This window comes from Natator depressus, chromosome 9 (assembly GCF_965152275.1).
Source record: "Natator depressus isolate rNatDep1 chromosome 9, rNatDep2.hap1, whole genome shotgun sequence".
Lineage (NCBI taxonomy): Eukaryota > Metazoa > Chordata > Testudines > Cheloniidae > Natator > Natator depressus.
The window spans coordinates 57,455,118-57,469,089 of record NC_134242.1 but is presented as its reverse complement, the minus strand read 5'-3'; the positions used below and the strand labels follow the sequence as shown (position 1 = coordinate 57,469,089).

General features: G+C 47.0%; 1 protein-coding gene across 1 annotated transcript in view; it reads right to left on the bottom strand.

Annotated features, from left to right (window-relative positions):
• Positions 1–161: 161 nt before the first annotated feature.
• FAAH2 (fatty acid amide hydrolase 2) overlaps positions 162–13,972 on the bottom strand; it is a 31,137-nt gene continuing 17,326 nt past the window's right edge. The window contains exons 7-11 of the mRNA XM_074962646.1: positions 13,606–13,723; positions 10,628–10,747; positions 6,732–6,843; positions 4,898–5,092; positions 162–3,343 (exon numbers count right to left, since the gene is read on the bottom strand). Of these exons, the coding sequence (XP_074818747.1) occupies positions 3,168–3,343; positions 4,898–5,092; positions 6,732–6,843; positions 10,628–10,747; positions 13,606–13,723 (721 nt within the window). The 3' untranslated portion in view covers positions 162–3,167. The remainder of the gene's footprint in view (positions 3,344–4,897; positions 5,093–6,731; positions 6,844–10,627; positions 10,748–13,605; positions 13,724–13,972) is intronic.

The window sequence follows — 13,972 nt, the reverse complement described above, 5'->3', positions numbered from 1 at the left end:
ACCACTGCCCTGAGCCACCTCCTGCACTCCCTCCTGCACTCCAACCCCCTTCCCTGAACCCCCTCGTAAACCTCACACCCCTCCTCTGCCCCAACCCTTTGCCCTAAGCCCCTTCCTGCACCCGCACTCCCTCCCGCACCCCAACCCCCTGCCCCAGCCCTACATTCATGGCCCTGCATGCAATTTCCCCACCCAGATGTGGCCCTCAGGCCAAAAAGTTTGCCCACGCCTGAGCTAGACAGTGCTAACAGCCCATCAGCAAAGACAATGGACCATGGAAAAGGTTTGTGCTCGCCTGGATACCCTTCAGCCAGCCTATGAATAATGGCTGCTATGACTCAGCAAGGCATGCAAGGGCATGTGACCAGACCACATGACACTGAACTCCATTTTGGTACCTGTATTTTTCCACAGACTGGGCTGGGAACTTAGCTTGGACAAAGGGTTCCTGCCATAGACAGTGACTATATAAGGTGGGGAAGTGACATCATGATTTGTCTTCACTCCCCTGCAACTCAGCACCTAGAAGAACCTCTAAAAGACAAAGGACTTGGAATGGGCGAGGGGAACCCAGGCTGCACTGCAAAGGCAGCCTATGCCTCAAGAATTCACAAGCCTGCTTGCATCATCAGTCAGGGTGAGATATTGCTAATTCAAATCCTATCTGTCTAGTATATTAGGCTTAGTTTGTGGTTTTATTTCCTAGGTAATCTGCTTTGATCTGTTTGCTATCACTTATAATCACTTAAAATCTATCTTTCTGTAGTTAATAAACTTGTTTTATCTTAACCAGTGTGTTTTTGAGCGAAGTGTTTGGGAAAATCTCAGCTTGTTCCCCACATCAAGGGGGAAGTGGATTAATTTAATGAGCTTGCACCATACAGATCCCTGTGCAGTGCAAGGCAGTATAATTCTGGGTTTATACTCCAGTAGGGTGCAAGGCTGGAGAGCTGGTGCTTCCATAGTTGATCCTTAAGTGGCTTTGGTAAAGCACCCAGGTAACTCAGTTGGATGTTTGGCACCACCTGCTGTTGCGTTGGGTGACAACAGGGCCTGGAGAGGCTGGCTGGTAGCAGCAGCATGGCAGTGTGAGAGAGGCCAGCCCAGATGAATTGATAGGGCACACAGTGGTTCCAACGGCTCCCAGACTGCACCCTGGGGGTAACAACATGTCACACCTATGTGTAGCTAAGTAGCTGGGTATGACCAAAATTAGGTCATTGGGTTAAATAAAAAGTGAAGAGCATGTGCACAGAGTACATGATCTGCAACATTTAGCAATTTGGACTCTCAAACAAATAGATACTGCTGACTTGTGACTGAATCTAAACATGGTAACCGTCAAATACCTGAAGCAAGATTTTAAAAAGTGTTCTGTTCAATAACAAGGGGAATAACTAAAGGAGACACTCATCAGGGAGTGATGGCTGATTTTAGTTTGTTTTTTCACAACTTAGAAATATAACCAATTTTTTTTTCTACCACTGAAATGCCGCCACCTCTGGAATGGTGGGTGATAACTATACTCCACAAACACCACAACAGAACAAGGGTTAGGAAGAAGACATAATGAAAAACATGGACTGAGTTCACACACTGATGTGATTGTACGTGCTGGAATTTGGATAAGCTAGCCCTCGACAGGAGTGCGTGCACACCATGGGACCTTTAACAACCACAACTGGAAACGGCTTCAATTGACATCTCATGTGAAATACAGCACACCACCACGATGCTGGGACGTGGTTCAGGGGAACAGCGCCCTCAGTTTTCCTTGGAGTCTCCTGTACAGGAACATACTCAGCGCAAGCCATTTAGTTGGTGACATCCAGTGAAACCACAAAACCTGGAACCATATGGCAACGACTGCAAGCTTTCAACAATGAGGACACAGTTATGCCATGAACTGGGGGGATGCAATCTCTTTAATACCAGATGAGTTATTTACATTTGATAAACATACACCACTGCTCAAAAGAAACAGCTGGTCGCCCACAGTGCTTGTGCGCGCCCTCTTGGGGGCCACATGAAATTAGGGCCCAGAGCCAAGGGAGGACAAAATTCTACATCTAGCAGTACTGTTACACTTTTCTGAAGGGAGATGACGGACAAGACTTAGGCAGCTTAGTCACAATCTACTGTCCCAATGGAGTGAAAAAGAAAGGAAAAGCTGGAGAACCCATCTAGGACTCTAGGAGAAACATCTTCTCCCCTTTTCTGGTGCAATACTGATCCCAGCAGAGCAGATATCTCACAGCAAGAGTTTACTCTGAGCCCAAACCCATGGCTGGCAGTGTGCAGGTCAAAGGCCAATGGTTCCTTTGCCCCTGAAGGAGCAGCTGTGCATGAAGGACTGGAGCTGGTGCTACCAGCCTGGGCGCCCTGCCTTCGGCGCTAAATGCTTTAAAGCAGAAACACACCACATGCAACCCCTTTCCCTTCTGCAGTTAGTGGGGGAAATACAAAAACCTGTTCACTTGGACTCAGCTCAGCTGGGCTGCAGGTAACCAGTGACTCTGTTGTTCATGGACAGTTAAGTTAGGCAGCGAATGAGAAAGCAGAGCATCCCAGCTGCACAGCAAGCAAGTTTACACATTCATGGGAGTTTTGAACATTGCTCTCCAGCAGGCACCATGCTGGAAGATTATTCCCTAAATAACCCTTTAGTACCCACGGTCCAGCCTGCCCCTTCTACCTGTCCCTTTCCTTTGTCTTTAAGAGGCAAACATAACAGAGAAAGAAAATAACTGAAAATAAAAAGTAGTGGTCTCACAGTGGCAGCCCACCTAATCTGGGCACATGCTACCACCTCCCCCAGCAAGGGCATGAGCCTTCCATTCAGAATCCATGAGAACTCTGAGGTTCCTACAGAAAGAAGCTGGTAGGGGATACTCACTCGCTCCTCTCCCATCATTGTCTGCCGGAAGACGAGAAAATTCCAGTTGAAAACATGAGCTCGCGCAGTAGCACCTGGCCACTGATTGGAGGAGAATGAGCACTTGGTCCTGGCTGGGTTAGCCTGCCCACGCTGCTCCAGAAAGGAGCTTGGGTTGTATGGGAGGGAGCATTACTGTTCTGATCCAAACAGGCACTGATGCCCATTGCTAGCTTTTAGGAAAAGGATTCTCTCCATGTTCCTGCCATGAGGGGGTCCTAGGAATTCAGCGTTACGATTTTCCAGGGCAAGCCCAGCCTCCAAAAGCCTTCTCCAGGTATCGAGCCATAGCCAGTGTCAGATGGTCATTGTGTGGGCCTGCCACCACCTGAATTCCCAAGGGAAGTCCCTCACTGCTCAAGCCCAGTGGGCACTGGGTGACAGGCAAGCCCAGGACATTGAAAACAGCTGAAAGAAAGAGAAGGGCAGATCAGAATAGACACAAAGTGCTCCATCCTTGGTCCTTCTCATCCACGTCACTTGCTGTGGCCTCTGGAGAGTTCACAGGGTAAGCAGTGAGTTTGACCCAGTACAGACTGCAAGGACAGTTTGAAAATATTTAAATCAAGATGGATGTTTTTTCTAGAAGATCTGATTTAGTTCAAACGGGAATTAATTTAGGGAAGTTCTCTATACTGTGTTACACAGGAGGTCAGAGTAGATGATCACAATGGTCCCTTTTGGCCTTAGAATCTAGGAATCTGCCCATTTTAATGAGAAATCTGCATATTGGAGCCTCCAACTAGCAGTGGATCTACAAGTGCCACTAAACTGTTTGTCTCACAAGGTCAAACTACTGCATCACATGAGATACAACAGTCACGCAACATCACCACAGTGCATCAAAAGATCTTGACCTCGAGAGGCCCTTTTTCATGATGATGTTCTATACAGTGTCAAGTTATTCCAAAACCACACTGCATCATAGTGCAGCACTGAGACAAAGGGACTCAAGACTTGAGAAAGCCATGCAAAGCATATCAATGGGGCAAACCCTGGAAATCTCAGGATGGGTGGCAACCCCTGGATGTTCGCTAGAAAGGGGCACATGTGATACAGCTTTAACACCCATCCTGTAAAGAGGATGAAGGTGACCAGTTAGGTTCCCTGATATGAAGGTTCCCATGCTACTGCAGTCACACTTCAGTCAAATGGCCATCACCAATAGGAGGCCCAGAAATACCACATGGATTTAAAGTGTGGTTGTAGACACTGTCCATCACTTACAGGGTGGTGAGAAGCACCTGTCACAGGCTACAACCCCATTAGCAAGGTAACTGCCCCAAATTAAAATGTCTTGTAGGGTCATCCACACTGCTCTCTCCACCCATGTCAACCTGGATATAGTGTTGTGTTCAGATAGCACTTACATGGCTCCTTTGACACAGAAGCAAGAACTCAAGAGTTCATCCCAAACATAAGTGGGTTTCTGTTCCCACTCTTCTAGAAGTTTACTCTTCAATTAATGGGCAGATGCCCCTGCAGAGCATCTGCATAAGTCTCCTGATGTGCAACCAGAAAAATCACATCTCAGAATGAACTCTACAGTAGCATCTACACTACTGTAGCCCCTAAGCAGCACGCAAAGGAGTAAAACAAAAACAGACCTGCTCCAGAGAGCTCCCCATCTAGGATTATGGGCCAAGAGACCACCAACACAACCATTGCTTGGTAGCAACTGCTTTGCAGCACAAGTGAGAGGCACAGTGCATCCCGCTAGAGGCTATGATTGCCACCTCTCGCATTCTCCAGGGTGAGACAGCAGATGGCTAGACTGCTCTCTCGAACCTGTGAATACATTTCCCCAATTTTTAAAAGGAAAGATTCTCATGAGACCCACCCCTCATTTTGATATGCTTTCACTACTGGGAACAGGCCTTTTGAGATAGTGCTATGCTATCCGATTACTTCTGGCACAGCTGAGATTGCCAGCTTGTCTCCCACCACTCAAGGGCTGCTCACCTGTATACGCGAAGTTGAAAGGCATCCCCAAGGGAGAGTAGTGCTTAGGTGCCACTATGGGGTGGGAAGGGTACAAAAGCATCCCATCAGTCCCCAGCAAGTTCATCATCTCAGTCCGCAGGCTGTGTCCCATGCTCACCAGCTTGGCATTCCCACCAGGGTTGAGTTTCATCAGCTTCTCTGTCAGTGCCAGGGCTATAGAGCAACAGCAAACACACATGTGGTATTCCAGAGAGGCAAACAAGAGACAGCACATCACACAGTGTAGTCTCCTTTACAAAGCACCTTGGGAACATATCCCCTTCTTAGCGAGACTAGACACGGGAGCATGGGAATTGCTCCAGGAGCAGGTGGGAGGAGACGGTTTCCCTCCTGGCTTGCATGTGGCTAGAGCAAGTGCTGCCCATACATGCAGGATGACTGAATGTGACATTCCTCTCCACAGGTTTCAGAGTAGCAGCCGTGTTAGTCTGTATTCGCAAAAAGAAAAGGAGTACTTGTGGCACCTTAGAGACTAACCAATTTATTTGAGCATGAGCTTTCGTGAGCTACAGCTCACTTCATCGGATGCATTCATTCACCGATGAAGTGAGCTGTAGCTCACGAAAGTTTATGCTCAAATAAATTGGTTAGTCTCTAAGGTGCCACAAGTACTCCATTCCTCTCCACGTTGACCAAAGAAGCTGGGAAGATTAATATTAACTCCTTAATGTCTAAGAACCACATTTGTTACATGTAATAGCAAAGAATTCAAGGTTGAAGGGGTTCAAACAGCTCTATGTGAGGCACCTGAAGAGTTTGTTTGTTTGTTTTAAAGAGAAACATTCCAAGTCTGAGTCAGAAAGAAAATACTCCTGTCTTCTCACAGCGTCATCAGGAGCATGTCATCCCCTGCCCCTCGAGATGTGTTCCCAGAAGCATGGACTGACGCAGATGAGAAACTAGAACAACCAGATCTTTTTGTTCTATAATTTCTAGAAGGTTATTGGTATTTTCTTCCCCTGTGCTTCCCATAAAATCTGCCAGTATGAGACCACACCCTACAATACATTGTCCAATGTTTTATCTGATATAGTTTTAAATGACTCAAGCAACGAGGTTTCCGCCATTTCCCTCAGGAGATTATTCCATAGCCAGATAAACCTCATGACCTCAGCATTCAGAAGTTTTTCCTAATATTCCACTTACATTTTCCTTTGCAAAGAATCACCCTAAATAATTCCTCTTCATCCTTGGCATTTGCATACTTCAAATATCTGCACACACTTACTGTATATTATTAGAAATAATTTTACCTGCCTTGAGCCCAGAGAAAAACCAAACCAAAACTGGAACGAAGAGGGAACATTCCAGTAAAAAGCTCAAGAGCCAGAAAACAGAACTCCCACCCAACTCCATACCATAGCTCCCAATATTTTCTATTCAGTCATATGCCACAAACATACATATTTTACCTCCTTCAAGTGCTACATCACTTATAGCACTGTATATGCTATAATATGTATACAATCACTCATGCCCTGTTAAATGCAGCCATCTTTTGGGTGGAATGTGGCAACTGTGTATAACAGCACATAGCTATTGTTTAGGATAGGATGTGAAGAATACCTTTTCCAACTGGAAGAGCTGCGTAAGAATTTAAGGAGGCAGAATGTATTTACCCAAGTTGGAATCTGACCAAACACTGGCCAAACTATCATAATCTTACAAAGAGAGCTTCTTTCATAGCCACAGGCTGTAAATTAGGATTATAAACAACTGCAAATTCATTTTAACTTGGGTTTATTTATTTTTTAAACAGAAAGCCCCATTAAATGAGATGGCTTGACTTTACCGATGGCTGGGATGGTGTGCAAAGACATCCCCAGGAACCATTTCATCAGCTCCCACAGCGGCCATACAGGCTTCCCATGATCCCCAAGCAGGTCTGTGAACAGCTGTGCTTCCTGCAATTAACACACACATCACATCAATGCTGGCAGGGGGTTGTAGTTAATATGCAGTGAGTGACAGGATAAGAGAAAGCTCTGAACCCCTTATTACCAGCAGCATTATCACAGTCACCAGATTATCTGCATTCTCTGCGGAGCAGGGTGGGGAGACCACATACTGCACCAAAAGTGACCAATCCCCATCCATAGCTGAACAGAAAATTATTGTTAAATACAAGACTCACATGGGGCGTTGGCAGGTTTCCCACGCACTGCTAAACCAACTGACGGGCACACCACATCCGGAAGAAAGGAGGAACTGAGGAGGTATATTTTCAGCTGGCAGGGAGATTTTGTACTGGTTGTCGGGAAATCCTCATCAGCAAGGAGGGTGCTCAACCACTGGCACTGTCTACTTTTGATGGTGTACCCCGGATAAGGCAATAAGAGGGGCAGAAGTAAATATTTTTTTAGGGATGTTCACCATTTTTACATGAATGTTAGTGCTTTTCTCTCTGGATCTGGAGAAGAGGAAGATTGATGGAATGGGACATGGCAGGGCTGCTTGGGATTGTATCTTTCAGGGAGATGAGCCTTTTTGCTATTTGCATATGTAGCCCATTAAGTATGTTATGGGATGCAGACATGAAATACTGTTGTACAGTGCTTGGAGGTCAGGACAAACACTAAAAAGAGTCAGAAGTAATAAATAAAATGAGTGAGAGAGAAGAGGGACACCAGCAATTTAAGCAAACCACAGAGCAGGTAGGTATTGTAATACAAAAGCTGTATAACACAGACCTGCCAATGAAAATTAACACTAAATTGCAGCACTGTTGACCACTATATGCTGGCTAGTACATACATCATCCACACATATACACATGAGTATGCATTAAGCACAAATAGCGTTAAGAACAAATATCATAGCAGTTATATAACCTAACTTGGCTTATACCTATACTATAATCCTGTTCACTTATGGTAAGTATCCCATAACACCTTGCATTACCTGACGTAAACCTTAGCTTAGGTAGATAGGAAAGCTGTCAGGATCAGTATCTATGAGGATTTTACCATAGTAACAGATAGGGAGTTATTCTCATGGACAAGCACTGGAATGTACAAAGGAAGAGGACAAGACATATGATTGTTCTACCCAGGTGCAAACCAAGAAGGTACTTTCACGAACCAGAACCTGGAATGCTAGTATCCAAAACAAAGATAACGAAAGGAACAGAACAAGGAACTGTGACAAACTGATGGGTTGAATTTTAGTGACATCTAAAGGAATATAAAAAGAAAAAAGAAAAGGAGTACTTGTGGCACCTTAGAGACTAACCAGTTTATTTGAGCATGAGCTTTCGTGAGCTACAGCTCACTTCATCGGATGCATAGCATATCGTGGAAACTGCAAAAGACATTATATACACACAGAGACCATGAAACAAAACTTCCTCCCACCCCACTCTCCTGCTGGTAACAGCTTATCTAAAGTGATCTTCAAGTAGGGCCATTTCCAGCACAAATCCAGGTTTTCTCACCCTTCCCCCCCCCCCCCACATACACACATACAAACTCACTCTCCTGCTGGCAATAGCCCATCCCTCTTTGAAACCTCTCTTTATAATGCGCATGATAATCAAGGTGGGTCATTTCCAGCACTAATCCAGGTTTTCTCACCCCCCCACACACACCCCCCTCCAAAAACCACACACACAAACTCACTCTCCTGCTGGCAATAGCTCATCTTACAATGTGCACAGCAATAATCCAAGTTTAACCAGAACGTCTTGGGGGGGGGTTTGTAGGAAAAAAAACAAGGGGAGATAGGCTACCTTGCATAATGACTTAGCCACTCCCAGTCTCTATTCAAGCCCAAATTAATAGTATCCAATTTGCAAATGAATTCCAATTCAGCAGTTTCTCGCTGGAGTCTGGATTTGAAGTTTTTTTGCTTTAAGATAGCGACCCTCATGTCTGTGATTGCGTGACCAGAGAGACCGAAGTGCTCTCCGACTGGTCTACGAATGTTACAATTCTTAACATCCGACCTGCGTCCATTCACTCTTCTATGTAGAGACTGTCCAGCCCGACCAATGTACATGGCAGAGGGGCACCGCCGGCACACGATGGCATACACCACATTGGTGGATGTGCAGGTGAACGAGCCTCTGATAGTGTGGCCGACGCCGTTAGGCCCTGCGATGGCGTCCCCCGAACAGACACGTGGGCACAGCTGGCAACGGGCCTTGCCGCAAGGACAGGCCCCTGGGTCAGTGGCTCTGCCGCGTGGCACGTGGCCGCTGGTGAGCATTCGCCCCAGGCCGGGGGGCTGTCCGCAGGCAAGGACCGGCCTTTCTCCCAAGATCTGTGAGAGTGTTGGGTCATCCCCCAGGACAGGCCATAGATCCTTAACAATGCGTTGGAGGGGGCTCCAGTTGGGGGCCGAAGGCGACGGCCAGCGGCGCTCCGCTACTCTCCTTGCTAGGCCTGTCCTGCAGTAGGCGACCTCCGGGAACTTCCCCGGCTCCACCAATCTGTCTCTCCACCTCCGCAGGTGGGTATTGCAGCTGCAAGAATGCTTGATAGAGATCTTGCAGGTGCCCGTCTCCGTCCGAGGGGCTGGAGCAAATGCGGCCGCATCGCAGAGCTTGGCTGTAGACGATGGACCGTGCGGTGCGGCCAGGGTGAAAGCCGGAGGCATGCAGGTAGGAACAGCGGTCAGCAGGTCTCCGGCACAGGGCGGTGTTGATGCGACCATCGTCTACTAGCACTGTAGTGTCCAGGAAGTGGACCCCCCGCGCGGACCGGATCAGGCCGAGGCCGATGGCGGGATGGAAACTGCCGAAACCATGGTGGAATTCCTCAAGGGCTTCCCCTCCATGGGTCCAGATGATGAAGATGTCATCAACACAGCGCAAGTAAAGTAGGGGCGCCAGGGGACGAGAGCTGAGGAAGCGCCGCTCTAAATCAGCCATAAAAATGTTGGCATACTGTGGGGCCATGCGGGCACCCACAGCAGTGCCGCTGATCCGAAGGCACACATTGTCCCCAAATGTAAAATAGTTATGGGCAAGGACAAAGTCACAAAGAAATATGTAACTTGTAAAATCATCCTATAGATACTAACCAGCTGAAACATGTAACTCTGGAAGCAGACTTTCTGAGTAAGGTGACTGTAACAATGCTGCACGGGTCTGCTCCTGGAGACCAGCATCACATAGAACCCTCTTACTGTACTGTATTATTATTGGCTCACAGCAATAAACCTGACTGACATTGGTTATTTGGTCTCAAGTATATTTCATAACAAACCAAAGTGTGTCAAGCAATTGACTATAGAATTTATCAACAGCATCTTTAGTTTCAGTCCTGCCCATCTCCACTTCCCAGCAGTGTTAATGCACCTCAGTCCTGACCTGCATCACCCCGCTGCTGCTGACAGCGAAAAGAGTGAAAAGAAAGCAAAACTAGCGAATTAGAAAACCATCTGCTTAGCTGAGTCTGTAAGGACTTGCACAGAAAAGGCCAAAGCAAGAATGCTAAAAGGGGTCCCTCATCTGCTAGATCACTGGATTTACAGTCACCTCCCAAGTGGCTGACACAAGAGGATAATGCTTAAAGTTACAGGAAGATAGAGGTAGAAGTGGGGAGCGAGACAGTGGAAGAAGAGAGGAGACATGCAGCTGGGTCCCAAACCTATCAAGCATGTACATGTTCCCCTCTCTGTCTACTGACAAATGACAGATTCCTCTCCGCTGCAGTATGCTTGTGTTCTGATCAGAATCAGACGCACCTGCCCATCACTGTCCCGGGAAGACATCATAGCAGACCAGATCTGGAAAGCGTACTTCATCTTGTGGATTGTTACGTGCTGAACTTGGACCCCAAACTGAGTCTCCAGGTGCTCCACCACCTTATGGAAATACAAGGGGAAGAGTGTATCCATCATGTTATGTGATACTTCACTACTCTCAGAAGCAATGAGAGATTGGTGGGTCTGGGTAAAGCTAAGGTAGCTAAGGCCAGTGGGCCAAACACAGCCCACAGAGTTGTCACACAGGATGTGGACCCCCCTGCCCCCATTTTTATTACGTAGCTGGGTACTACAAGTCCAAGGCATGCAAGTCTCCATATTCAAGGCCATCAGGTAGAGTCTGCTCCATTTTATGACGATCAGATGTTCCCTAGAAAATTTCCATTGCAACTGTCAGCTGAACAAAGTCAGGGTACCCCAAAGCTAGCATCAAGGGGACCAGAATAGAACAGGACTTTTTTAATATAGCATCTTTCATCATCAGGTACAGTGGTAGAACGCTCTACTGGGCAAAGACTGTGAGAGCAAAAGGGGAAAGGCACTCTACACACAGCTGTGGCCCAGATCCACCCTTGGATTTTATAAACGTTACATTTTTATGACTAGTATTATGGCACTTTCCCTTCTAAAAAATCCCAAAGAATCTCCACAATATAAACAAGGAGACTTTTATACAGGTAAAATATAATTATCCAAACTGGAATTTGGCAAGAACATTGAACAACCTATTCTTGTGTAAAGAACTCATGGCTCACTCTGCATGTATGACTTGTCCAAAAGCTAGACATTAGAACTGTTAGATCTTTAAGAGTCCACATAAACTGGTACTAGATATAAGTAAAAAGACCTCAGTTTAACGTCTCATCTGAAGGACAGGACCTAAGCAGCAGTGTCCTAGCACTACAATTTCAGTTTGTAATATGCCCTGGCTATTTCAGTCCTGCTCTCCTCTGTGCAGATATTGACAGTGATGCAAATTATTTGGTAGTTTTATAATTTAATTAACTCCTGGGGGAAATCTGTGCCAAAAAATTAAAATTTTTGCACATAATATTTTAAAATTCCTCAAAATTCTGCATATTTTATTTGTCAAAATAACACAATATAATCATACCAGTATCAATTATTTTGGTAATTTATTTCAAAATACCTGTCAGCCAGTATGTCTGTAACAATAAGACCAAAAAAAAAAAAATCTCAATTTTTTTGACAATTAGATTCCTTACTAGGCATATTAATGCAGAACTTTGAGTAATTCATTTAAATTACAATACAGAACTGTCAGGGACTGTCAGGGGTAATGGAAGAGCTGAGGGAGAGGGAAGGAGCCTGGAGTGAACCTGGAGGGTTGTTGGGTGTGGTTGGGAGAAGCATGGAATGGGTTTTTTTCAGGGGGCAGGGGCAGGATTGTTCGGAAGTTGGGGAGCCTCCCCCATGCAGACCCTGGCGGATCCCAAGCCTCTCCCATTCTGTCAGGCACATCTGCCCCTGTCCCCGCACCCCACATCCCGATGGGTCTCTGCAGTTCCCCACTCCCATTCAGCTCCTGGCTCAACGCTGTCACCCAACTAGCTCCTGAGCCCACGCCCCAGTCTGTCCGCCTGTCTACACATTCTGAACTCTAATCTGTGACCCCCCCTAGCAGCCCCATATGCCCCACTCTGTCCTAACAGGCCAGGTGCTGTGATGGACTTGTACTCCTGGAGGAATTTCGTGCCACTGCGCGCATACAGAATTTTTTTTCTTCACAGAAAGTGCTGTAGTTCCTCCTTTTGCCCACCAGAGGCCACTGAGACACCAGAACAACCCACTGCATTCATACTGTTGGCTGTTCTGGTGCCACAGTTGCCTCTGGTGGGCGAAAGACCGAATTGCAGTATTTCTGGAGCAGAATGTATTTTCTGCAGAAAAAAATAAAATTCTGCTGGACACATGAATTCTGCACATGTGCAATGGTGCAGAATTCCCCCAGGAGTATATAATGTGAACAAACTTCCACTGGAGATTAGACAGTCAACCGAACTCATCTGGTTTATGACTTACATCATAGCTAAGGCTGCTAGTTGGTCATGGAAGTCACGGATTCCGTGACTTTCCGGGACCTCCGTGACTTCTGCAGTAGCTGGTGTGGCTGGCTTGGGGGCCGCCTGAGCAGCTTGGACAGCCCCTGGACCAGCTGTACCAGCCACTGCTGGGGCAGTCTCGGGCCACCGCGCCACTGCCCCCGCAGCAGCAGCAGGAATTTGGGTGTGGGAGGAGGCTCAGGGTTAGGGCAGGGGCACGGGAGAGGGTGAGGGCTCCGGGTAGCACTTACCTTGGGGGCTCCCCGGGAGCAGCAACATGTCCCTCCCTCAGCTCCTACGCTCCCTCAGCTCCTAGGTTCCCGGCCAATGAGAGCTGTGGAGCCAGTGCTTGGGGCAGAGGCAACACGCGGAGCCCCCTGACTGTGCCTCCGCCTAGAAGCCAAGGGACATGTAGCTGCTTCCGGGGAGGCACACGGAATAGGTAGGGAGCCTTCCAGCCCCAACCCCTCTCCCACCAGCACCAGTGTGGGTTCTGTGGCACCCCCCCACCCCCCCCCCGAGAACCCACGGTGCCCTCCCGCCAGAGCACTCAAGATTTAGTCATGGGTAAAAGTCATGGACAGGTCATGGGCTGTGAATTTTTTTTACCACCTGTGACCAGTCCATGACTTTTACTAAAAATACCTGTGACTAAAATGTAGCCTTAATCATAGCTAATCTCAGGCTTCCTACCAGCATGCTCTTGATTCAACTGATTAGTATCCCATTCAAAAATACTAGCATATAAGAGCCATGATAAACAAGAGATGGAACAGACATAGGTAGAGCAGGTCATCTCTTATCCAACTGACTCTCTGAACCTCTCCCTCCAGGTTTGTCTACCATGCTTCTCACCATGGTATCCGAATGCCTGAATAACCAAGTCCCTCTTACCTTTCTCTGGGCCTGAAGAATTTCCCTGTCCACAGGGGACACGAAAACTGAACCCCCATCATGCTCCATGCAGTAGAATTTTACTTTCTCCAGTGACACTTTTTCATCCAGCTTCAGCCTGCAGTGGAAGGAACAATACCTGGGTCACAAGTCTCCATCTCCTGCTGTTCCCTAGATGGAAACACTGCTCACACACTTGCTGAAGTTCCTCAGGATGTTATACTACATCTGTCATGTTAGAAAGGAGACAGTTGCTACTGACATACAAATAGCTAGGTGCTGGCATTAAATATATCTGGCTGCTTGCCTCAGTGTCACACACAGTCACTGGGTCAGCAGTTTCCACATTTCTTTTCTGTTTTAAGAA